Consider the following 26,147-nt stretch of genomic DNA (forward strand, 5'->3'; position numbering starts at 1 on the left):
CTTTGTAGACCAGGCTGGCCTGGAACTCAGAAATCCGCCTGCCTCTGCCTCCCAAGTGCTGGGATTAAAGGTGTGCGCCACTACGACCGGCTTAGTGCTTTTTCAATAAAAGAGTGCAGTATTCTTTTCCTACATCTGTGCAGATGATTTTCTGGGTTGGCAGAAGTTTTGTTTTGTTTTGTTTTGCTTTCAGTAGTTCTTCATACCTATTTGAAATAGAAATTTATGGTTTCTTTGGAAAGTGAGTTGTGTTGAATGGTGTATTGCCAAGGCAAGCACACAAAAGGACAAGGTAAACCTGTTCCCACCTCAATTTGTAAAATAAAGGAGAGCTAATGATTGGGCAGAAAAAAGGGAGGGTGGAGTGGAAGGGGGAGGAGAGAAGAAGAAAATGGAAGAGGGAGAGGACGCAGAGGAGGAGGAAGAAGAAAAGTGGAGTAGAAGCACATGGCCTGGAGAAACCGCAAGTTCTAAGGGAGATAGATGGAGGAGATGGTAGTGTAGCAGTAGACCTGCCCAATCTAGGCGCACAGCGTGTATTCATTAATTGAGTTGTGTTTTCATTGCGGGTTTGGGGGGTGGGGGGATGTATTGGTTCACCTTACACTGCATAGCTGAGCTCTGTTTCTCATGACTCCATAGAAAGAAATGCACCAAAAACTTCTGGACAGCTTCTTGTCACTCCCTCGGACTCTGGCCAATTGACAGAGTGATGTCAGTTGAGACAGAGTCAAGTTTGCTAAGACAGACACATGCTTAGGCAAGACACGTGAAGGACATGTGATATTTGGAGGGAGTATATAAATAGGACTCAGTGGACAGTGACAGGGACTTGCATAACTAGCTTTGCAACGCTCCTTAGTCTCACAGTTTCACTGATCTTCACATCCTTGAGAGAGGCATAGCAAAGAACTGTTGCTGGCATCCCTGCTGGTTCCTCCTGCTGACTTGTGCCGATTCTGCTGAGGCCTGGCTGTTTGTGCTAGGCTATGCCAACGCTGCTGATTCCTGTTTGCTATCCAGACACTACTGAACTGGACTGCTGGTAAAGTATTGGTAAAGTATTTGCAAGTGGATCAAGCTGCGACTGCTGAATCCTGAAAACTGACCTTCTGACTTCCTGACAACACAGATGGGATTTGCTCCAAAGAACAATTTCTAGACAAGTGCACTGCCCCGTATCCTAGTAACCTTTCTTCTCCACGACCTCTGGTGGGCGTGGGCTAGAAGGGAAGTTAAAGCATTTCAGAACCATCATTAAAAGTAGGTTTTGGCCGGGCGTGGTGGCCTCACGCCTTTAATCCCAGCACTCTGGAGGCAGAGGCAGGCGAATTTCTGAGTTCGAGGCCAGCCTGGTCTACAAAGTGAGTTCCAGAACAGCCAGGGCTATACAGAGAAACCCGGTCTCGAAAAACCAAAAAAAAAAAAAAAAAAAGTAGGTTTTGAAAAACCAAAGCTAAACCTATTCTCTGCAAAAGCAGGTAACATCATGCTTTTCAGAGTCTATACAGGTAGGTCAGAAAGCCTCAAGATTGTCTCCTGTTCTCTCTGTCAGGAGCAAGGCAGAGGCCAGCAGAAGGGAGGGGGCAGTGGGAGTCATGTCCACTCACTGTAGCATGGAGATGGTCTGGTTGGAGACCAGGGCCTCAGCCACGCACATGACACCGTCATCCTTGATCACGTTGCTTTGGAGGCTACAGAGGCAAGAAGGAGTGTGTTACCAGCAGAGCAAGAGATGCCCAGCAGTGGCCTGAACCCATACTGCAGTGGGCATACCTGTCTTAAAGGCCCAAGACAGGAGGCAACTGACTTCTGTGAAAAGACTTACCAATGATGATGTGACCTTTTCAAGGACCATCACCCCTAAGTAGCTGCCCAACAACTAGAAACAAAGTGCCCCTGCTACCTACTGGTGTAATAAAGTGAGGTCAAGGTAGTTCCCATTACAATCAAGAGCCACAGCACCCAAGTAACAGGGAAGATGTGGCAAAACTGGAAGCCTCACACTGCTGATGAGAATGTCAACTGGCCCAGCCTCTGTGGAATAGTCTGGCAGTTCTTAACTTAGACTTGCATGTGCCACAGCAATTCTGTTTCTAACTATATTCTCCAAAGGATTAAAGGACAAAGGACAGGTACTTGAATACTTCTACACAAATGTTGCAGGCAGCATTATTCACAATAGTCAAAAGATAGAAGCTGGATAGAAATGTGAAAAAAGACACATTACATGCCTGTCTGCACATGAATGGATAAGCAGACGGTGCTCCACCCATACAGTGGAATATTATTCAGCTATAAAATGCAAGAAAATACCAATATGCTGCAGTGCTGATGAACTTGAAAACACTATGCTAGTTGAGGAAGACAGACACAAAGCTCTTACTGTAGAACTCCATTTATATGAAATGTCCAGAATCAATAAATCAGTAGAAAACTTGCTAAGGGCTGGGAGAAGAGGAGGAAGAAAGCAAATACTAACATTCAAAAACATTTTGAAACTAGACAGAGGTAGTAGCTGCATAATATTGTGAATGTACAAAGTGCTAGTGAACGATAAACTTCAAAATGATAAAATTGCATAGAATTAAATTTCAATAAAAAATTTAAATCAACCTTGCCAAGCAGTGGTAGCCCACACCTTTAATCCCAGAATTTGAGAGACAGAGACAAGTGGATCTCTGAGTTCAAGGTCAGCCTGATCTACATCGTGAGGTCCAGGACAGCCAGGGCTACACAGAGAAACCCTGTCTTTAAAAAAAAAACAAACCAGACAAAAACACTCTCCTGGTGCTGGGTGTGGTAGTGCACACCTTTAATTCCATTACTTAGGAGGCAGAGACAGGTGGAACTGTAGTGTGGCCTACATAGCAAGCTCCAGGTCAGCCAAGGCTACCTAGCCAGACCCTATTTTAGAACAAGAACAACAAAATTTTCCTTTGAATAAGTAGAAAAACAAAAGAAAAGAGAACAGTAGTATACCCTCAACTAGACAGATACATCCACAGGCTCCTAAAAGAGACATAGCAAACTATACCCAATGTCATCTTCTGGATGCTTCTGTAGGCTTTTCACTGTCCTGAGAAACCTTGGGGACTTAGAGCAGCACACAGAATTGGGAGAATCTGGGACATGAAGCTTGATGACATATCCCAAAGCCTCCATGTTTAATCCTCCCCACTTTACAGTATCTCCTGTAGCCAGGATTTTGTTTTCTGGGCCCTTTCCTGCCACCATGGCCAGAAGTGGGGCCACATACCTTAGAGAAGTTAGCGTTCGGTTTATCTTCAGAGCATCAGCCAAAGCCTTAGCCCCCGGTGGTCCAATGCTGTTACTCCGGAGGCTAGTAAAACAAGTGAAGGAAAGACTACTGAGGTGGAAAGAGGGGTAAAAATGACACCAACATTTTATGTCTATGATCATAAAGGGAATGAATTGGGATGAAGGATTTCACATTTGATGAAACCATGGCAGAGATCATGTATGTGGGGTGTGTGTGTGTGTGTGTGTGTGTGTGTGTGTGTGATGCAAAGGAGTTCCCCAAAGTAGCCCCACATGATGAGGGAAGAGAACAGGATGTGATGGTCTAGTGAGCTAAGTGTGGTGATAACAAAGAGTTCCAGGTCAGGGTCAAAAATCAAGTGTTTTGTGAAATGAAGTTCAGGAGACAATCAGTGAGTTTGCTTTCTCAGCTTTCCTGGAAGGATACGTGGTCTGCAAGAGCTCAGCCACTGACTATTCTAAACGGGCTGAGTCTGGGAGTGGGAGAAGGCATGGAGAAAATCAAGGTATGTCAAAGACAGAAGACAGCTTAAATGTCTCTTATTCCAGGGGCGCAGAGGGTCCTACTTACTCCAGTGTGATGAGGCTTCTGTTAACCAGGAGAGATCTGGCCAGGGCTTTGGCTCCTTTGTTACCAATCTGATTCTCAGCCAGGCTGCCAGAGGAAAGGGAGAAAAGGGAGGGAGTGCTTATTTCAAGCTGTGACTCACTGCTTCCTCTTTGATATTAGGCTCATGATTAACCCTTGCTTTCCCAACATCACTCACATGGATATGAGCAGAGACAAAGCGACTGCGAAGCAGAAAGTCAGGATTAGGAAGACCCCTGAGCCTGGGAAGATAGAGTCAGAGTGGGCCAGACGGTCTTCATCCTGACAAAAGGGCCCAAGGAAATTCATCTAGCACCTTGCACAATACATACTTTACAAATGTGCAGTCAAGATGTTAGAAGTCTTGCATTTGGGGCCAGGAAAATGGCTGAGTGGGTAAAAGAACTTGCTACCAAGCCTGACAACCTAAATTTGATCTCCAGAACTCAAATAAAGGAAGGATAAAACTGACTCTTATGGTTGTTCTCTGACCTCCACATATGGTGCTGTGGTGTGTGCATTTTTACAACACAGAGAGAGAGAAAGAGGAGGAGAGAGAGAGAGGAGGGGAGGGAGATTGGGGGGGGAATAGAGAGGGGGAGACTAGCACAAATACAATAAATGCAGTAAAAGTCTGAATTGCAGTAAAAAGCAAATCCAGTAGATTTGCTGATATTAAAAAGAGTTCTTCCATATAGACTCTAACCAGTGGCATAATGTTCATGTGGCTCTCAAGGAAAAGCAAAATATCAAATGCTGCTGGTGGTTTCTGTGGTTCAAATGCCCCAAACCATGGTGAAGTCCAAGTACCCTTAGCTTATGAAATTCCTGAAAAAGAGATAGTGCTCAGAGACGAATACAAACACTCTGAGCAGAGCATGGCACTAGCCTTCCTCTAGTACAAAACAACAGATGGCAGAAAATTACCACAAAATTAACTTTTAAGTTTAAAAAAGGTTCGCCTTTCTGCGCCTGGAAAGGAGTTCCAGAGGCATACAGTGGGTGCACTCAGTTTTGCTTCCTGAGTTGAGAACAATTTAGTTCTGTAGCCAACAGCTTAGGATGGAGCTCACCACGAGAATCCCTGCAATGTTTGAATGGAGTGTCTTCCAAAGGAGTTCAGGATCCTGGTACCAGGGCCACCAGGAAGGCGAAGGGAAGCTAAGTGGACCAGGCCCTTCAATGCCAACAGTTCTCCCTTCGTGCCTTTTATTTGGCGCTTTTCAAATGAGTTCCATCACTTAAAAATAAGTCTGAGCCAGGTATAGTGTGCACACCTTTAATCTCAACACTAGGGAAGCAGAGGCAGGCCTGTCTCTGTGGGCCAGACAGAGACTAGCCCTGTTTACATGTGAGTTCAAGGCCAGCCAGGACTGCATAGTGATACCAAAAATAAACAAATAAACAAATCGGAATACTAGCCAGGTATAGTGATACACACCTGTTTTTCTAGAACTTGGAAGGTTGGGGATCCTGAGTTCAAGGCCCGCCTGGACTACAGAAGACCTTGTTTCCCTGCCCTCCAGTGTCAAAATCATTGAAGACCAGCCCACTTTTGTTGGCCCAGGACTTATGTATAAATAATATCTCATAAACAGCCGTGTGTGTTTTTCTGCAGTAATGTGGACATTGTAAACTAGTGTCTCTGAGGACCAGAAGGGAAAGCATGAGCGTGGTAGACATGGCTGTCTTCAGAATCATTGCTGAACCTCAGTTTCACCAACACTAATGGTGGATATTTTGTCATGAGCCGAAGGCCTAGAACTGCCTGTGAGACATAACAGACATGAGAAGCTGTTAAGACCATCTCTCTCTCAGAGCAGGTATATTTTCATCCTTCCTTAGCAAGGCACAGCCAGTACCCTCTTCCTCCCTAAGCCTCTCCTCTACAATTCCTCCACAGTTCTCCAGAGCCTACCAACCATCTCCACACTGATCTCTCCACGACTCCAAGTGTTGCTTATGTCTGAAAGTGTGACATTTTGTAAGCATTTAAGTCAGCATACAGACTTTTCTCTAATTACAACGTAAGCAATGTGATTTTATTTTATTTGAGATAGGACCTCATTATGTGTAGCCCAGGCAATCCTCCTGTCTCAGCCTCAAGAGTGCTGGGATCATAGGCATGTACATCGCACCCAGATTTAAATTTAAATGTTGGAAACAGACTGAGGATTTGCTCAAGTAGGTGACGTGCTTGCCTTGCATGACACCTGGGTTCCACCCCAGCATGGCGTAAGCTGGCTCTGCTGGCACACTCACTCCTGTAACCCCAGCACTGGGAGGATGGAAGCTCAGGCTCACCTCACCTATATAGTGAGTTTGAGGCAAAACTGGACTACATGAGACTCCGTGTCAAAAAAGAAAAGAGATTTTGAGGCTACAGAGAAGGTTCAGCTATTAAGAGCATTTATTCCTGCAGAGGTTCTGGGTTCAATTCCCAGCATCCACATGGCTGCCCACACCATCCTTAACTCCCATCCAGGAGATCTGACACTGTCTTCTGACATCTGTGGACACAAGAAGCAAGCAGGCAAAGCATTCATACACATAAACCTAAAAACATTTCTAAAATGTCACCTTAAAATTTATTTAAATTAAAAGTTAAATGTTAAGCTTTTAAACTTTTACCTAAGATGTAACCCTGTGCTCAGAATATTATCAGAGAGTAAATATTGAGAGAAGCATCCAGAAGATAATGCTCAAGTCAGGGCAGCACAGTGAGGGCTTGGCAGAGTCCAAGCCTTCCCTGGTCATTTCCCTCTCCTTACAGACCAGGTACCCGATCCATTGGCACTTTCAAAAGGGGAGAAAAAGCAGACTGTGTTCTAAGCCACACATTAAAAAGAGAAGTATTTCTGGGGTGCCACTGGTTAACTGAGCAGAAAGGGACCATGGTAGAAAGGGCAGGTTCACCAGGGGCTGTGTTACCTGATCTTTCGAATGCGACAGTCCTTCCCACTCAGCACGCTGCCCAGCAATTCCATCACAGGGTCCTGGAACTGGTTGTTGTCCAGCCTGGGCAGGGGAGCCATGACAGTGAGTAGTCCTGCAGCCCACGAGCAGGGCGGGGCCTGTGCCGCCTCTCAGCCTTACTGTGGTCCTATTGCTTCAGCGCAAACGTCTAGCCTCACGTCTTCACTGGGCTCAGACTTCTCTGTGGGGTAGCCTAATGTAACCTGAGGTGACCTGAGGCGGTTCCTGCGAACTGTGCTGTTCCTCTTAGGTGGCATCTTGCAGTGTGTTGTCACAGCAGCTCTGTATACCATGTACCTATGTAGAACACTGTGGCTAGCTTTCCTTCTAAAGGTGCCAAAACCCCTCTCAGGTCCTGACCTTTCTACATCTTTTCCTCTCTCCTTGCTTGGTTCAGAGTATGGCTGAGGGTGAAGCTTCTGCCAACACTACTTATACAGTCTTTGTTTTATATATGAACACACACACACACACACACAAAATCTTGCTATGTAGCCCTGGAACTCAGCAGTCTTTCTACCTCAGCCTTTTGACTGCTGGGACTGCATGTATGAGTCACAGTGCCTGGTCCCAGTTGGGTTGTATTTCCATGTTGAAATTCTAACCTTGCTGTCTCAAGAATGTACCTTTATATGGATGTAAGCTCACTGCAGATGCAATAGCTGAGAGGATATCACACTGACATAGGGCAGACCTATACTCCAGTATGATAATGGCCTTTTAGGAAAATTGAGTGTCCTGTGAAGACACAGGAGCAGATGGTCATGCGACAGAGGAGGATAGGAAGCAGCAAAGACTGCTAGCCCACAGGAGCTCCAGAGGCAGGAAGAACCCTCCTGACATGGTTTCATGGGAGTACTGCCCACGCCTTGACCTCAGACTTGTGGCTTCTAGAACAAAATCAGTTGCTATGATGGTTTAGCACCCAGCTGTGGAACTCTAGCAATCTCAGCAGACTACAGGGAAAGGGGTGCGATGAAGCAAGGAACCATTCCAGTGGGTCTTTCTCCTTTGGTCTTTCCCTGCATGAACCCCATACCCACCTGAGGCTTTGACAATAGAGCAGCTGGGGCAGCAGGCTCTGGAGGACACGCTGGCTGAGACACAGGGAGAAGTCAGCCTCCGGGGAGCAGATATCAGACATCTGCAGGAGGTAGGCCAGAGCAGTGCGGTGTGAGGGGCTGGTCATCCCAGCCAAGGTCCCACTCCGCATGGCCTCCTCCACACTGCAGGCCAGTTCTGTGTGCCGCAGCTCACTTAGGCAGTATAAAATATTGATGGCACTCGCACAGACTGCAGCGTCAGGATGAAGGAAGCCTTGTAGGACCTCAGCCACCTGGTCCCGGTAGCTCTGATGCTCACCTTGGGACAACAGGGAGCCGGCCAGCAGAGCATTGACCCTTGGGGACAAGAGGCCAGAGAGGAAGCGCAGGAACACATCCAGCCTCCCATCTTTAGCTTGTGTGGCCCGCTGGGCTGCACACCTGAAATGGGCGAGGAAACCCAGTCTGGGCCAGGACATGCCACTCTCAGTGAAGAGGTCAAAGATGGCCCTCTTGGATACACTATAGTAATATGTAGCCGCCACAAATTCTTGCAGAGACAGGTGAATGAAGCAGTAAGCTACGGAGGAGGCCAGGGTCTCTTCCCGCTGCAGGAGCCAGCTGCACAGAGTGCTCTGCAACAGAGCGAGGTCCACTCCAAATGCCTTCATGTCTTGTTCATAAAACACGTATTTCTTCTTGACCAGCCCATGGAAGGCCAGGCGGCCCAATGTCCCCACCATTTTGCGAGCTCCCTGGGTCACCTGCTTGATCCTAGGACTTACCTTTTCCTTATCCTGGCCCTCCCCACCAAGAGCCATCCTAAAGTACCAAGAGTAGAGCTCACACAGGGTCTGAGGCAACGGCAGCTCTATGTCTTGGATGGCCAGCCTGGTGCGATACAAGTGACCCAGAGCCAGCCCCGTGAGCCTACAAAAGGCTGGTACAGTGCACATCAGATACAGAGCCCTGTTGGCCTGCACTTGACTAAGGACCTGACCTAAGAGGTTCTGCTCCTCAGGAAACATCTGCTCCAGACACACTTTGATCTCTTCCTCAGTAAGGCCCCGAATCTCAGTCATCCGGTCCACTAGGCCCCCAGGGATCTGACCAGCAGCACTGGGCCGGGAGGTGATCCAGACAGAAATTTCTGGAAAGAGGTTGCCTCGAATGATGTTAGTGATCAGGTGGTCTACCTGGATCTCCTTCTTTGGGTCTGAGCAGGCCATGGTATTGGAGAATTCCAGGGGTGTCTTACACTCATCCAAGCCATCCAGGACCAGGAGGACTCTGTCTGGGGCTGTAGCCACCAGACTAGCTTCCCCAATGCTTGAGAAGATGGAGTGGATGAGTCTGTCTGCAGACAGTTTCTCATAGGTGTTGAGATCCCGAAAGGTCAAGGGCAGAACCTGTGAGAAGCCCTTGCCCACCTGTCCTCTGGCCCAACAATGAACAAAATGCCTCACCAGCGTGGTCTTGCCCACGCCAGCCACTCCAATGGTGAGAGAGACTCGAGGTGGGATGGATACCCGGGACAGAGGCAGGAAGAGCCTGTCCAGGGTGATAGCTCTGGCAGGGCACCAGACCCCACGCGTGGCCTCCACCTGTGTGAAGTCATGCTCCTTTAGCTGCAGGTCTGTCAGGCCCTCGACCAGCATGAGGCTGGCCAGCCGGTGTGAGGGGCTGCCCAGTTCTGGGTCATTTCCCACCCTGCTCAGCAGAGCCTCAGAATGCTTCGGTATCCTTGACTCTGCAGGACACAGGACAAGAAAGGTAAGGTGCCAGGGCAAGGGGAGAGGGTTCAGATACCTCCCGTGTTGTCTATGCCCACTTCATGGAAGACTTACCATTGCTCTGGGATCCTAGTGGGGAGTCTGGCATTTTGTCCCGGACTTGTAGCAGCTGACTGCCCTTCCCAGCCAGCAGATCCACAAGGGCTTTCACCTGCTCAGCTGGAGAGCCAGCACTGTAGGCCAGGCATGTCTCTGTCTGTCCACACCTCTTGCTTCCTCGTGGAGTCTGTGTTTGCAGCCAGAAGTTGTGAATACAGAGCCAGGACTGACCCTGGGGAACCTATGTTGTCTCCTGGCCAGGGAAAATAATCATAAAGATGCCAGGGCCAAGTGAACAGGACTTGGAGTTCTGGACTTGGACTCTGGCTCTGACACCTGCTAGCTGGGTGGCCTCAGATAGGCTGTGTCACCCCACTCTACACCTGGGTTTCCTCATTTGTGACCTGGCAATGATGACACTCTTGGGTGGAATAAGTAAGCAGTCTGGGAAGGGGACAATGCAGAGTTGGTCTAATAAGCATCCTGGGAAAGGCAGAGAATGGAAGGGGAAGTGACAAGGTGGGGGGCGGGGAGCAGGGGCGCAACAAACGCAGGCAGTGGTCCTGCTCTGTGTGACTCTACAATGGTGGGTGGGTGTCACTGCATTATGCAAGTGGGGGCCCTAGAGTCACCTGGACTTGTGTAATCATGTTGTGTCAGCTAAGTTAACAACCTGAGGGTCTTCATGTAACAAATGCAGCCCTGTATGGGGAGTATGGTACTCAGGCAGCAGTGTATGGAACTCTGTACCCATTTCCATTCTTCTGTAAGCCTAAAACTGCTCTAAAAAGGAGTCGTTTAAGTTTAAAAACAAAAACAAAAACCCAGAGCAGCAGTATAGCTACTTCTCTCAGCTTCCCTGGCTCTCGGCCTGCAGGAAGCACCATTCACTGCTAAGGACAGTGATACGGAGCTGGCACGAGGTAAAGCCATGCATATCCCACCTGCTCACACTCTTCTCCCACACCCTGCCCCATCTATGTTCCTCCTCAGCAGGTACAGGGGCCACAGCAGTCCCTGAGGGACTCGAAGGCAGAGACCAGTCACCCACACACGGGAGATGGGGTAAGCAGACATCACAGTTCCATACTGCTGGCAGCAGCCCTGCCTAAGACGACCTGGGAATGGTTGTCTTAACTGCCAACAATCTGGCCAGTGCTGGCTGCCCCGGGGTTCTCAGTGATTAGCTGAAAAGGTGATTGTGGTCACAGACCCCTGGTTTTGGACTAGCACTAGGGATTGGTGTCAGTTAACTCAGCAGGAACATTTTCATAAAGAAGATGCTAAAAAGTCATCAGTAAGAAGGGTGACCATTCAACATGTGTGGAGAGCCAATAAATGCACAGGGTTGGGGTTTAAGTCCAATGAGCTGGACTAACCTGGGAATGTAAGGCTGGCAGAGGATGGACTAACCTGGGAATGTAAGGCTGCCAGAAGATGGCACCACTCTCTCTCTCCTCCTATAAAATCCTCTGGCTTTTGCTTTTGCAGTTTGCTAAGTGTTAAACCAAGGGGGAGAGCCAGGGGTGGGGGTGGGAGGGGAAAGTCTGGAAGTAGGGGTGTGAGGGGAGGTGGATCAAGGCCGATGCCGCATCTACCTGTTTGGATTTGTGCTAATACATAGATCTTTTTATAGTGTCACTAGTAAAACCCTATTTTTTTTTCTCATCTAGAGCTTGGAAATTCTTACTTGCATCTAAGCACTTACAAAATAGTTTTGTCACTCTGAAAATTGTTGGTGTAAAAGAATTTTTGTATTTCATTGTATTTTAGAGAGCTAAGCATTTTGTTGGTACATCACTCCTATGTTAGTTTTCTTCAAGCTTGAGGCTTTTTCAATAGGAATAAATAAATCTTTTAAAATAATATCTGTGTGTGTGTGTGTGTGTGTGTGTGTGTGTGTGTGGTCTGTGTGTGTCTCTGTGGGTTTGTGTCTCTGTGGGTTTGTGCACAAGCATGTGTGTGCCCACAGAGACCAGAAGAAAGGTGCCAGACCTGCTGGAGCTGGCATCATGGGTAGTTATGGCAGGTGCTTGGGACTAAACATTGGTCCTCTGCAAGAATAGCATGAACCCATATGTGCCCTTGAATGCTGAGCCATCTTTTCAGCCCCACATTTTATCTTATTTCTGAACTGTCACTCACTTTGAACAATGTCCCTGCATTAGTGACTGGTCTTCTTTCCCCTTTAGCAGTGCCAGCCAGCAGCCTTTGCTGTGTGTATACTGGGAGTAGTTCTGTATAGAATGGTTAGGTATAATATTTGGTCAGTTTTCTCGTTAGTTTTCTTTTCCTCTTGGGAACAATGCCCTGTTCCTATCACCATTCAGCAAATGTTGTGTGATGTTTCCCACAGGCATACTACATCCCACGCACTCGGCTGAGCTCCATATCTGCATCATTCAATTTACTTATAATGAAGACCCTCCTTCCCTTTACCTCTGCTATTTCATAGACAGAAGCCAAGGTTAGGTGGCTTTCCTAAGGTCGCATGGCTGGGAGCATGGATGCTGATCTAAGATGGAGACCATGGTTTGAAAACTGGGTCACTGGGTGTGGTGGTATATGGCTTTTATCCTGGCACTTTAGAGGTGGGGGCAGGAGGAACACAAACTTGAAAAGAACCTGGGCTATATAGCAAGACCTTTCCTTAAAAGAAATGGAGGATTATCTGTTATCTAGACTATATCTTTTTTTATTCATCCATTCATTCAACTACTAAAATGTGAAATTATGTGAATGTTCGATAGCTAGTGTGTGGTATATGCTCACAGGTCTGTGTGATACACACACCTGGAGAGGCCAAGCAAGGGTGCCGGGTGTCTCCAGGTGTCTCCAGGTGTCATCTTGCTGCATTATAGTCTGCACTACTCACTGGCACAAGCTCTCTCACTGAACCTGACATACACTGGCAGCCAGAAAACCCCAGAGATCCCTCTGCCTCTGTGTCCCACAGTGCTGGAAGTATAGATGTATTAATTTTTATGTATGTAAGGGTTTCCCTGCATATGTACACCATGTGTATGTCTGGTGTACATGGACACAAGAAGAGAGCTTCGGATTCTCTGGAACCAGAGTTAGACAGCACGGAACTGCTCGCTCAGTGCTGGGATCCTCTTAACTACTGAACCATTCCTCCAGCCCCCAAATAAATCTTTTTGAAAAATACAAGCAGTCAGCAGTGGTGGCACATGTCTTTAAAACCCGGCACTCGGGAGGCAGAGGCAGGCAGATCTCTCAGTTTAAGGCCAGCCTGGTCTACAAAGTGAGTTCCAGGACAGCTGGGGCTACACAGAGAAACCCTGTCTCAAAAACAAACAAACAAACAAACAAAACAAAACAAAGAAACAAGGAGGGTATAATTCATAGGAATAAGTGGCTAAAATGTTGAAAAGAAACAGTCTATAAATCCAGAAGGAAAAATGCTGAGCTAGGAGTTTTTAATTGGTAAATATGAAAACCACGCCATGGCCGTGATGAGGATGTGGCAGGGTTAAGGATCTGTTTCTTAAGATTTATTTATTCTATGTGTTATGAGTACTTTTCCTGCATATATTCACCATGTCTGTGCACTACCTGTGGGGGCCAAAAGAAGGTGTCAGGTGCCCTGCAACTGGAGTTCTAAGTGGATATGAATTGATACCATGTGGGAGCCGGGAACAAGTCTTGCGCCCTCAGCATGAACAGCAAGGACTCTTAACATCTGAGCCATCTCTCCAGACCAAGCAGTCTTAACACATAGATGGTTGAAATACAAGTTAGTATAAAAACAATGGAATATTTTTTGTGAATTTCTTGTCTTTGCTGATCTTTGCTTCCCTGAGAGAGACACAGACAAGAACTTCTCCTGGTGTCCCTACAAGTCCCTCTTGCTGACTCAAGCAGAGGCTGAGGCCTGGCTGTCTTTGCTAGGTCGTATGACCGCTTTTGATAATCTGAGACTACCAAACTGGAATGCTGGTGCTTCCATGAAGTGTTTACTAATGAATTGAGCTGCCGCTGCTGTCCTGTGAACTGAACTGACAATTTCCAGACATAGACAGTAGTTGCTTCAAAGAAACATTTTTAAACAGGTCCACTCCCCCACCCTGTATCCTTTCTTTTCTACTACCTCTGGTAGTTGAGCTACAAGGGAGCTTAAAGTGTTTAAGAACCATCAATAAAAATAAGGATAAAAACCCAGATACTATTGCATATGCCAGAAAGATTTTGCTGAAGGGACCCTGTTATAGCTGTCTTGTATGAGGCTATGCCAGTTCCTGGCAAATACAGAAGTGGATGCTCACAGTCATCTATTGGATGGAACACAGGGCCCCCAATGGAGAAGCTAGAGAAAGCACCCAAGGAGCGGAAGGGGTCTGCAACCCTATAGGTGGAACAGCAATATGAACTAACCAGTACCCCACCCTCCACCCCAGAGCTCGTGTCTCTAGCTGCATATGTATCAGAAGATGGCCTAGTCAGCCATCATTGGGAAGAGAGGCCCCTTGGTCTTGCAAACTTTATATGCCCCAGTACAGGGGAATGCCAGGGCCAAGAAGTGGGAGTGGGTGGGTAGGGGAGCAGGGTGGAGGGAGGGTATAGGGAACTTTTGGGATAGCATTTGAAATGTATGTAAAGAAAATATCTAATAAGAAATAAACAAATAAACCAGGTAAAAAAAGGTAAAAAGGTAAAAAAAAAAAAAATCTGTCCAGGAAAGGACACATGATACAGGATAGTTGACAGTTTAGCTCTGCCAAGACAGTGTAAACAAATCCTTCATAATTCCTGCTTCATTTCAAGGTCTGTTCGATGGTTCTAGGCCAGAAGGCTGAAGACAGATGCTCCAATGTTTTGAGGAATGAGGGACTGTCCAGGTAGTCAGCTGTCTCTACAAATTGTGTATGTTTTGGAAGCTATGTTTTGTGCTTCCTATATCTTCAGGTAATGTTTAATTCATTCTTGGATTTCTGACAGGGTTGAAGACTAATTATAGTCTCATAATCAAACTCAAGTTGTTTAATTAACATTGAGGAAGATTATATTAAAAAGATGGTTTTCAGATGGTAATACAAATTAGAGCCGGGCGTGGTGGCACACGCCTTTAGTCCCAGCACTCGGGAGGCAGAGGCATTGCTTCTCATTTATACTTCACTAGATTGCTTATAGAATTATGAAAGTAATACATATTCGTTAAAATATTTAAATAATATGGGGCTGGCGAGATGGCTCAGTGGATAAGAGCACTGACTGCTCTTCTGAAGGTCCTGAGTTCAAATCCCAGCAATCACATGGTGACTCACAACCATCTGTAATGAGATCAAATGCCCTCTTCTGGCATGTCTGAAGACACCGACAGTGTACTTACATATAATAAATGAATAAATTTTAATAAAAAATATTAAATAATATAGAATATAATCCTTAGTTCTATTCACTAAGCATAATGTTTTGTTTGATGGTTTAGTTTTTTAAAAATTAGGATGGGGCTGGCAAAGCAGCTTAGAGTGCTTGCTGCACAAATATGACAACCAGAGTGCTGGCCCTAGATTAAAGGAGAGAACTGATTCCTGAAATTGTCCTCTGATCTCCACATGCATGCAGTGAAACATATGTGCATGTGTGTACATACACACTAATTAATAACAACAACAACAACAGTAGTAAACAACTAAAACCTGAGATACAGACACTTGGAGACACAGAAGAAAGTATCACAATGATAAAAAAATAAGACATTCACAGCTATAGTTAGACACAGAAAATTCAAAATTGTATATAAAGAAATGATTAAAACTGATGACTTAGGGGGCTGGTGAGATCGCTCAGTGGGTAAGAGCACCCAACTGCTCTTCCGAAGTTCAGAGTTCAAATCCCAGCAACCACATGGTGGCTCACAACCATCCGTAACGAGATCTGGCGCCCTCTTCTGGAGTGTCTGAAGACAGCTACAGTGTACTTNAAAAAAAAAAAACTGATGACTTAGTTTGATAGGGTTCTGGACCCAGGGTTAGTGCTCATAAACAGTCCACGTGCTCACGACAACCAAATCAAAACTGATATCATTAAAAAAATCAAACACTGGGAATGAACTTAGCAAAAAGTTTGCAACCTCTGCACTAAAAACATCACTAAAGGAGATGAAAACGATAGATCTAGGATCATAAGCATGTATTTCCACCAAGACACAGGTTCTAGAATGTTCTTGACAGCTTGACTCAGAATTAGCCAAAGTAGTAAAATCAACCAATACCCATCAACAGTAGCATGGGAAACATGAAAAGGGTGCAAACCACTGGCCTAGCCTATCACGCAGATGCCCGCACAGTTGGCCCAGCCTATCACGCAGATGCCTGCACAGTTGGCCCAGCCTATCACGCAGATGCCCCCACAGTTGGCCACAAAAGAATATGCTTTGGGATTCCATTTCCAGGGAACTTAAAATCTGGACAAACCAGTCTGAAACAAGAGATGTCAAATAGTCACTTTTGGGGTTGCTTCTGCCTGAGAGGCAGCACAAGAGACCTCTGGGTACCAGTTTCTACACATTGATTAAGCACTACCTGTAAGGTACAACTTGACTTTTGGAGTTGGCAACTGTGCAGAAATACAAATGTAGTTGGACCAACTGAAGTAGATCACTGTCAGCCTGTCCATGGCAAAGGTCAGGATGCTTTCTAGTAGGGTGTTGTCAGGGCATGGAACAAGGCAACTATTGCCTTCTGTAATTGGGTGCCCACCACCAATCTTATTGCTGCTAAACAATAAGGTTGTTGTAAACAAGAGGATGAGGCAACCATGTTTTCAAAGGACTTAGATCAGTGCTTCTTGACTCTGGCAAAGCATTATGTCTGGTGGAGTCTATTCTGTGCCATGCTTCTCTGCCAGGGCCACAGACCCGGAATGAGCCTGGTGAGTCCCTTCCAAATGCCCGCCTTGCCCCACCTAGCTTGACTAGGGTGGGAATGGGGCGGGGGGAGGTAGCACTGTTCATATCTCTGGCCACACACACAGTACCTTGGGTTTTTTGTATGACCTACTCTTTACCCTTATCTCCCTCCCAAGGCCTGACTTAGCAACCATAGCAACTATCTGGTTTCTGAGATCAGCATCCTGAAAGAGTAACTTCTGCCCTAAGGATACACCACAGCGTTGACCTGGAGTACCAGCAAGCAGGTAGATCTAGCCCTCCCAGCAGCAAAGTAGATACAACCTTTGCAGGATGGCCAAAGTGAGCCTGTGATAAGGAAATACGAACCTCTGGGGGTGGAGGGGAGCCGGGAGGAGCCCCAGGGCCTAGAAGCCTGTCCATAGGTGGACACCATAGCTAACACTCCCTGTGTTTAACAGTCACCAGGCTTTGCAGCTACACCTCTTACAGAGGCCTCCCTTGGTTAGCAGTCTCAGAATGACAAATTTTAACTAACGCTAGGGTGTGGCTAGGAGTGGCCCTGGGGGAGGGGTATTATGGGAAAGCTGGGAGTTGTATGCAACGTGTCCCTTGACCTTTGGGGTAGGTGCTGGAGTTGTGACTCCACTTACAGGTGGCAACTGAACACAAGAAGAGGGTCACCTGCTTGGGATCGCAGCCTTGGAGGAACAGGGTTCCAATCGTGGTGCTGCTTACTTGCAACAACCTGCAATGCATCCTGCTCCGCCCATGCTATCACCAAGAAAACGGAGCTGGGTCTTCTCCCCTAGAACTCGTTGTGGATCATCATCCTGGGCACAAGTGAGTTTACCAGACACTGACGCATCCAGACCCAGCAGCTCCGACACCCAGGGCTCAGCACTCTGTAGCCTCCTCATGCCCTCGGGCCTTCAGAGCCTCTGCCCTCCCTAGCAGCTGGTCCTGAGTCCTCCCTTGCACTGATGTGCTCTGGGTGCTGCTTACCTTTCTGCCATTGTGGCTGCTCCAGGGTGCTAAAGGGCTCCGCCTGCATGCTCCTGGGCACAGCTCTGCTCCAGTGAGCGGGAGGCCATGGCTATGGCTGAATGCCTTGGGTAGTCAGTGGCAGGCCAGCTGAGGCTGAGGCCTTGGTCTGTCCAGAGCTGAGGAAACCTCTAAAGAGATCAGGGGAGTTTATCACACTGATCACGCCAGGGCTGGGAGTGACAGACCTACCACATCCTGCAGTCCCCAGGAGCCCACCCACTGTCACTGCAGCCCCTCAGCTCTTCCTGTCCTCCACCTCAACCTTCCTTCCTGTCTAGCTTTAAAAGCTAACAGCCTCTCTGACAAATCGGTAACAGCCTCTCTGACAAATCGGTAACAGCCTCGCTGACAAATCGGTGAGCTGCTTGGCCCCAGGCTCACCTCTTTGGTTCTGTTACATCCCCCAGAGTAGGGAAGTGATGTTGATCTCCATTCTGGGACTTAGCATCCTCACAGCATGTGCTTGGGATGGGTACAGTGCCAAAATTATTGGCATGTCATCCTCCATCCAACAACAGACTCCATCAGAAGGTGGGGGGTGGGGAAGCAGGGGGCAGGGAGGAGGTCAGCACCTGGGTTTAGGTCACACTGCTGAGAGATAGTCAGTGGGGCCGGAATGCCTGCACACTTCCAGGGTTTGATACCCAGTGACCTTCCTCTTATTAGAACACGTTTTTCACCCTAGAGGTGCTTCTGACCTAGCCCTATCCCCATGAGTCAGTGGACCCTGGAATGCAGCACGCAGCTATTCACAGCAGGAAGGTAGGTGTCCTGCTCAGATGCAGAAGAAAGGATTAGGACAAGGACGTGGCTGAGAGTGATCAAAAGAGAAAAAAAAAAAAAGCTTGCAATAAATGGACCATTTAGAATGTCTTCTACTGATGGGGGAGTTGGGGGGGGGCGAGGAAGCCATTTACTGTGACAGCTCTGACTGACTTAGGAGACGAGGTGGTAGCCAAGTGACCAAGGGCCTTGGGCTCTTCAGCAAGCATAGAGTTCTCAAGCATCTGTTGAGTTCCGATGTTGAGAGCAGCCTGCATGCAGGGGTGCGGGAGGCGTGTGGCGGACCTTTGTTTCCCATGGAGAGGTAGGACTTTGGTGCTAGGTTAGAAATGCTGTTTTGGAACGTCTGCCGCCCATCTCTTTCCCTACTGAGCACAGAGGAGCAGGCCTGGAACTTGTGGACACAGTGGCAGACCATGGGAAGCCTGAGGAGGCTCTAAGCAGGGGAAGCAGAGAGCTATAGTCCTGGCCAAGGGGTGCAGCAAAGGTGCTTTGTGGGCCTGTTACACTTAAGAGGCCCAAGAGGCTCAGCCTGCCTCCTCCAGAGATCTATCAGGAGAGGAAACAGCCTTCTTCCTGAGGATCTTGGGGAACATCCTAGTGCTAGCTCCTTCCTCTCCTCCCAGTAATGGCCACCAGCCCCATACATGGGCTATTCTGGTGTGTGTGTGTGTGTGTGTGTGCACATGCATACACACATGCCCAAGTACACACATTTCTCCAGGATCTTCTTTACTCTGAGACTTTGTTACCTGAGAGCAAACAGCAGGGCAGTTAGTGGGTTCAGTTCTTCTTAACTTGGGGAGTGTAAGGCTTCCAGCCTGCAGTCAGGGGCCTTTTCCTATGGTTTCCTTGCCTGAGCTAGTGGTTGTTTATCCAAGCTGGCTGTGGTTCAACACAGACAAGCCTAGGCCATGGCAAGGGCTGGACCACAGAAGTGAACAGGCTAGAGGTCTGGTCACATTACCCAGACCACATCTGGTGATATGTATGATGTAATTGTGTTCAGCACACATTCCGTGTTGGGGCTAAGAACTTCTTGTGCTAACCATATGAGGGCAGTGTGGTTTCTGGAAGAGGACTCCTCCTCACTTTAATCAATGAGTAGTCCCAGTGCTCATGTAGCTTCAGCATCGCCGAAGGGTGAGGCAGCCATGCACCCTGATTTCAATCAGCTGGCCCAGTGCTGTGATGCTGGAGCCAGGGTGTGTTGTGAGAAGGTCCCTGCTTACTGGCCGCTGCTCTGGATGGTGGCCACACCTTCATTGCCTACGTTCATTTTAACCTACCCTCCTCCAGAGGCAGCAACTGGCTGTTTTAAAATAAGTGAGTAAGTGATAAGGGGTTCAGAAATCTATCATTGGACTACCCATGGCACTTGGCTTCCAACTGCCTGCCTGGCCATCAAACGCAGGAATGGTTTCTCTCTGGTTGACCACCACCAGGACACATTCCACAAACACCAAGCTGTGTTCTCACCTCCCTAAGCACTGCTGGCCTCCGAGATCACCTCATAACTCTTTCCCAGGAATCTGTTCTTGATGTCATAGCTTTCTTGTTGTAGTGCTAGAAACTTAACCCAGAGCCTTAGGTATACGAGGCAGGTGCTCTATCACCAAGCTGCACTCTAGCTCTTAAAAGAATGGCTGGCTGACCTTTCTTTCCACATAGCCTGGACACACAGATCTAGGTCGGTGTTAACAAGGCAAGCTGACTCAGCAGGTCCAACAGGCCCAGCCTGGCACTTGTGACACTCCAGTTGACTGAGACTGTCCCTGGCCTGCTTCCCTGAGCAGCAGCAGTAGCAGCAGCAGCAGCAGCAGCAGTTAGTGCCAGTGAGGACCCCACTAGTGTGATGAACACAGAGACAATGTTCTCGCGGAACCGTTGGTCAGTGGACAGTAAGCAGTCCTGGCACCCCAAAATAAGAACACGCGCAAAGGTGTTGGTGGGCAGCAGAACAGGGGGCCCAAGCTCACTGTGTGTTCCCTGTGGTTTTCCCAGAGAGGAGTTCTAGTTTATTTATTTATTTATTTATTTATTATTTTTAAATAAAGTCTTCTTTGTTTTTATTTCACATTATATAAAACAACTTCACTGTATTTAAATGACACAAGGTCATTCACAGACTGTGAAAACCCAAACTTCTGTTTTTTTTCTGGTCCCAGAGTCCACACTGGGTCAAAGAGGCTTAACACAAATGGGTGGAGCCCACAAACAACATGCTTACTTTGAGGGTCTTCATAGCTGTGCTGAGCCCTACTTGTAGGACGCTGGTGATAGTGGCAAGTATATGGACAGGCACAGGGTGCAGGCCGTCCGTCGGTGTCTGGTCTACCATGGCGGCTGGGCTGGTTTCAATGCTGAGAAGGCTGGACCCAGTTGCCTGTCCCAGAATATACTATAGGGCAGCTGTGCTTGGGTGTGCTGGACACAGAGAGGCAAGTGAAGAAGGCTCGGGTCTTGTTCGGGTCGCTGGTGTGGCCCACTGCCTTTCAGGAACACACAGGATGGGGACCCTGGTTGGGCCAAAGGGGGAAAACTGGCACTGACTGAGAGGGGAGGGTGTGCTCTGAGTCCAAGGGGGACACATGGAGCTGGAGTGCAGGAAAGTACGCTGGAGTTCTTGTCCTTTACACAGACATAGGCCCATATCCTATGACATACTGTGGAGGCCTGACTTATGCTAGGTGCCCAGGCCCTCTGGCAGGTCTACTGGGTGGAGGCCATTTCTGTCATTTCTGATCCTTTTTCTTTCGGCCTGAGGGCTGCCGTCTCTTGTGTTTGAGCTTCTCCTTTCGGGCTGCAGCAGTGGTGAAGGTGACGCACTGAGTGTCCAGGATGTCCAACAGCTTGCCCATGGCCACAGGGATACCATTCTGCTTCAGCTCAGCCTGCAGCTCGGCCAACTCCACAGGCTGGTACCTCAGGACCTGCCTGTGCAGGGCAGGCTTAGAACGGATATAGCGCCTCACTGCCTCCTCTGTGTCTGCGGCCTGGATTGCTGCCTGTGATGCAGTGACCCCGACCTCCTCGTCCTCATCTTCACCTGAACACTCAAAAGCAGCTCCAAACTCAGCAGAGGAGCTGAAAAGAACAAGGATGTTATGTGACCCCTTCTCTGCAGCCCCCAAGACCGGAGCCCTCTGAGGGAATGACTATTTTCATGGTTTTGTTGGGCCTGACATGTGACAGGACTCTTTGATGGTATTCTAAGGTCTCTGTGGTTCCTGGTTCCCTGTCCAGGCCAGTATAGGTGGGACCTGCTTCCTCCAGCCCCTTCCAGAAAGCTCAGGCATATAAGGAAACTACAGGGCTCCTTAGGCTGTAGTGGAGACTCAGGGAATGGACGTTTAAGCCATGTGGGCTTCCTAGAGAAGCCCAGACATCAATGTACTTTTGGACACTGGCCATTATGCTTCCCTAAAGCCCTCTCAGACCCACCACTCAAAGGACACATGATGTGACTGACCCCGCTGCCTCCATTACCTTTTAGAGCTAAAGGAGTTGTCACTGCCGTCCACAGAGGTAGCCATGGATTCCTGGGATGCTGGGAGCTGGGCGTCACCATCAGGATGTGAAGGCTCCCCAGCTGGCAACCTGCTTGGGTGAGAAATACTTTCACTGAGCTGCTTCTCTTGATGCTGAAGACTCTTGCTTTTAGTAGGGCCCTTGGATCTTTGAGTCCTAAGACCTGCAGTGGCCATGAGCTGGGTGTAACTTCCTGACCTTGAAGGGTTGCAGGTCTCAGTGGTAGATGCCTGGCTACAAGGTACCTCTGCGGGTATCTGGGAGGACTGGATTTCATCCTCAGAGTCTGACTCCAGAGTCTGGTGAGTGTACTGGAAAATCTCCTTCAGTTTTAGAACCATCTGGCGTTTGGGCAGAGCACGGACTCCAAACCTGTGTGTGGAAACAGATGAACTTCAGCGTCCAACAGTGCAGCCCCGTCACCACACTCTGCTGCCGAGTAACGGGCTTGAGTGGATGGAAATCTTACAAGCCTGACTCTCTCGGGCATGCAAAACCAACCATGTGGCCACATGCCAACTAAGCCTCCCTAAAGGCTACCCGTGCCAGAGATGTCGCCACAGTGTCCTGGGGACAGTGAGAGCACTGACTTCACTGAGTACCGGAGACTGAGGAGCAGCACTGCTTGGGATGGGACAGTTTTCACACTGCTTTACAAAATGAAGTCTCCTTACTTGGCTGGCACGGCTAGGGTTCCACTTCTACCATCATGGAGCAGGAAGACCTAACCTACAAGCGTCTTGTTTGCTAGCTTTCTGGAGCACACATCTGGTAAGAGTTAGGAAAAGCCCAGCCACTTACCCTACTCAAGCCTGGGCAGATCAAACTGCAGAACTTCCCTCCCAAGCTAAGGGCCAGCTGCAACTCCCAGCCCTGAAGGACCAGGTGCTGGGTCATTCTGCTTCCTGGGCCTCATTATTCATCACAGGAGCCCACCTAAAAGGAAGTCTGGAGAAACACTACCAACCTGTCCAGTTCTTTCTTCAGCACCGGGGTCTCCATGATCGAATACCTTGGCATTGGAGTTATAGGCACTTTGGGAGGCAAGTTCTTTTTCTGGTTAGCACCTTCTGGATAAAACATGAGAAGCACATGACTTGGTGTAAGAGGCATGGGTCTGCTACCACCTCTTGCCCTGGAAGTGTCACCAATGAAAAGGACAGACGGGGCCGGGCGTGGTGGCGCACGCCTTTAATCCCAGCACTCGGGAGGCAGAGGCAGGCGGATTTCTGAGTTCGAGGCCAGCCTGGGCTACAGAGNGAGTTCCAGGACAGCCACGACTACACAGAAAAACCCTGTCTCGAAAAGCCAAAAAAAAAAAAAAAAAAGAAAAGAAAAGGACAGACGGTAACCAACACTATGCCCAAGGAGACCACCTTCACCGTTTGAGCTGTTCCTTCCCGTTGGAATGCAATATACAGCAGTTATCAAGAACCACACCATGTACACAACAGTAATGCCAGTGAGCAGGCTCCTATTCTGACGTGTAGTGACAGCGGAGACAACTGGCAGCCCTGAGAATTCTCAAGCTAGCATACTCATCTCAATTTCCTATCTCAACAATAAAGACAATGTAAGCTAGGGAGATGTAAGTGAGTGAGCAGTGGTGCCAACCCCCAAGGCTGATAACTTCAGTTCAGTTCCTGGGAACCACACAGGGAAAGGGGAGAACCAACGCCCACTGCTGTCTCCTGACCTCTGCTTGTACACTGTGGCATACGCACATGCACACACACAATAAGTAAATGAAAGAAAAAAAACAATATAATTATAAATAAACAGAGGACAGGGCAAGCATTTCTCCAAATGGCCACTAAACTACATAAAAGATATATAAAAGGCACTCAGCAGGAGCCGTCAGGTACCAAACACACTACAGTAACACTTTATAGCCACGAGACCGGAAACATGAGATGTGTTGGCAGGAGTGGGGGGTGGGGGGACTGGAACTTTCACCTCACACACGTCTTGGTAGGGACCTAATATGAAGCAGTATCTTGTGGGGAAAGTGTGGTAGTTCCTCAAAACACTAACCACAGTTACAGCATGACCCTCAATCCTGGACCTAATTGTATCAGAAGTGAAATTTATGTCCACACAAAACAGGATTAATTACCACAACCCAACCCAATTGTCTACTAATGGATGAATGGATACAGTATTTAGATAAAATAAAGAAGGAAAGAGGTGAATCTTGAAATCTTGTACTAAGAAGTCAGTTGCAAAAGATTATACATTGTATGTATATCCTCTTAAAAATGCTTGGGGTGGGGGAAGGGCGTGCAGGGCAGTAGTGGCGCACGCCTTTTAATCCCAGCACTCAGGAGCCAGAGGCAGGGGATACCTAAATCCAAGGCCAGCCTGGCCTACAGAAAGTGTTCCAGGACAGTCAGAGCTGTCTGGAAAAACAAAAGATTAATGGAGATGCCAGGTCTACTGGTTCAAAACTTGAGTTTAGGCAAAAGAATTTCCTCAATGTCTAGGAAAGCCTGAGCCAAACACACAACAAAACTCCACCTGCTATAACCACAAGCTGGGGGTTGAAGCTCACATTTGTAACTCCGGGACTTTGGAAGCTGAGACTTGGGACTTCCTATAAATTCATACTAGCCTGGAACGCGGAGGGAGACCCTGCCTCAAAACAACAACAAAGCCCTAAGAAAAAAAAGACTGATGGGAAGAGCTAGCCAGCCCCCTCCTCTCCTTTTATCTGCAGAGGCTGAACACGCCTCCTGTCATTTTTCAGTGTTTGCCTGGAAAGCCTGGAAGTCTGCTTCAGTCTCCTGCAGTGGTTCTGAGTATTGCCTGGTTCTGGGAGAAATGCAGATTCAGTGGGGTGCTGGGGTTCTCAAACCACTGTCAGCGGCCCAGTGCCCTTGGGGATTTGAGAAGGAAGCAGCAGGTGGCTGCTTTCACTCCCTTTCAGCATGGCTGTGACCGCATGGTGGTCCAGTAGAGCTGGTGTCCTGTCCTCCCTGCCAGGGGGCTGTGGCTTTTGCACTTTTCTGAAAGACTGGAATGAATGGGAAGTAACATCCTTCTATCTGGGGTGGGGCCAGGGGTCACACTCCCCCACACCTTCCTCGCTTGAGCTGTGTCTGGATGCTGGGTGGAGTCCACCATGCATGCTAAGTACTCACTGTGTTGTACACGGTACACTGTCCCATTTCTTTAAAAAACAAGAGATTGAAGTAAAAAGTTGAAAGTGAACTAACTACCACATGGTGTTTACATTACTGGGCAACCTAGTTCTGAATCCAAAGAGAACCTTGTATGTGGTGAGCAGTCTGCCTCGCCTCCACCTTGGGAAAGCTCCAGTCTGTGTTGCAGCCCTCTTTATTTTATGTATTTTATGGAAAGAAATGAGTGAGCAGTGTGATTAGCTCCTGTGACCTTAAGTCACACTTAAGTCTTACACAGGCAGCACGTGTCAATCTGCAACGTCCCACTGTGTTGGGTGTTTTCATCTTCTGGCTGCTGTGACTGGTGCTCTTAGGAATGAATGATTATCTATTTGAATCCCAGTTTTCAACTAGTTTGGGTGAAACTGGAGTTTCTGGGTTCTGTGGTGTTACTTGTGTTGTGTGTATGAGTGTGTGTACAATCATGAGAAGCTCCAACGCTGGCTGCCCAGTGAGCCCCATGGATGTCCCTGTCTTCACCTCCCCGTGTGGTGATCACAACCGTGTGTGACCAGGCCCAGCTTCTAATGTGGGGTCTGGAGATTGGACGCCAGCCCTCATGCTTGCACTTTACGGACTGCACTTCCTCCCTATACATGTTCTGTTGTCTTCCTTCCTTTCTTTTTCTTTAGATAAAGTTTTGTCATGCCATGTACTTTAGGTTGATCTGAACTCTTGATATTCCTGCTTCTATGTCCTGTTCTGGGATTACAGATGTACATCACCCTACCTAGACTGATTATGGTAATTCTATACTTAATTTGGGTGGGGGTAGGGTTTCTCTGAGTAGGCATGGGTGTCCTAGAACTCACTCTGAAGACCAGGCTGGCCCTGAATTAACAGAAATATGCCTGCCTCTGCCTCTGCCTCCAGAGTGCTGGGATTAAAAGGCATGTGCCAGTCAGTACAGTCAACTATTTTTTTTTTTTTTTTTTTTTTAGGTTTTTCGAGACAGGGTTTCTCTGTATAGCCCTGGCTGTCCTGGCACTCACTTTGTAGACCAGGCTGGCC

The 26,147-nt window shown here is 48.0% G+C and overlaps 2 protein-coding genes across 9 annotated transcripts in view; both read right to left on the reverse strand.

Moving 5' to 3' along the window:
• Nlrc3 (NLR family CARD domain containing 3) overlaps positions 1 to 17,765 on the reverse strand; it is a 27,286-nt gene extending 9,521 nt beyond the window's left edge. The window contains 8 exon segments of the mRNA XM_021185479.2: positions 1,611 to 1,694; positions 3,260 to 3,343; positions 3,854 to 3,937; positions 6,803 to 6,889; positions 7,891 to 9,640; positions 9,738 to 9,877; positions 9,879 to 9,975; positions 17,599 to 17,765. Of these exon segments, the coding sequence (XP_021041138.1) occupies positions 1,611 to 1,694; positions 3,260 to 3,343; positions 3,854 to 3,937; positions 6,803 to 6,889; positions 7,891 to 9,640; positions 9,738 to 9,877; positions 9,879 to 9,975; positions 17,599 to 17,647 (2,375 nt within the window). The 5' untranslated portion in view covers positions 17,648 to 17,765.
• Positions 17,766 to 20,438: 2,673 nt separating this feature from the next.
• Slx4 (SLX4 structure-specific endonuclease subunit) overlaps positions 20,439 to 26,147 on the reverse strand; it is a 26,352-nt gene continuing 20,643 nt past the window's right edge. For 5 of the 8 annotated variants that reach the window (XM_021185621.2, XM_029470754.1, XM_029470755.1 and 2 more), the window contains 3 exons: positions 22,922 to 23,024; positions 21,913 to 22,326; positions 20,491 to 21,510 (listed from right to left, as the gene is read on the reverse strand). In XM_021185621.2, the coding sequence (XP_021041280.1) occupies positions 21,159 to 21,510; positions 21,913 to 22,326; positions 22,922 to 23,024 (869 nt within the window). In that variant the 3' untranslated portion in view covers positions 20,491 to 21,158. Of the gene's footprint in view, positions 21,511 to 21,912; positions 22,327 to 22,921; positions 23,025 to 26,147 lie in introns of all 8 variants that reach the window. The other 3 variants (XM_029470758.1, XM_029470757.1, XM_029470756.1) reach the window with 3 other exon arrangements.

Source organism: Mus caroli, chromosome 16, assembly GCF_900094665.2.
Source record: "Mus caroli chromosome 16, CAROLI_EIJ_v1.1, whole genome shotgun sequence".
Taxonomy (NCBI): Eukaryota; Metazoa; Chordata; class Mammalia; order Rodentia; family Muridae; genus Mus; species Mus caroli.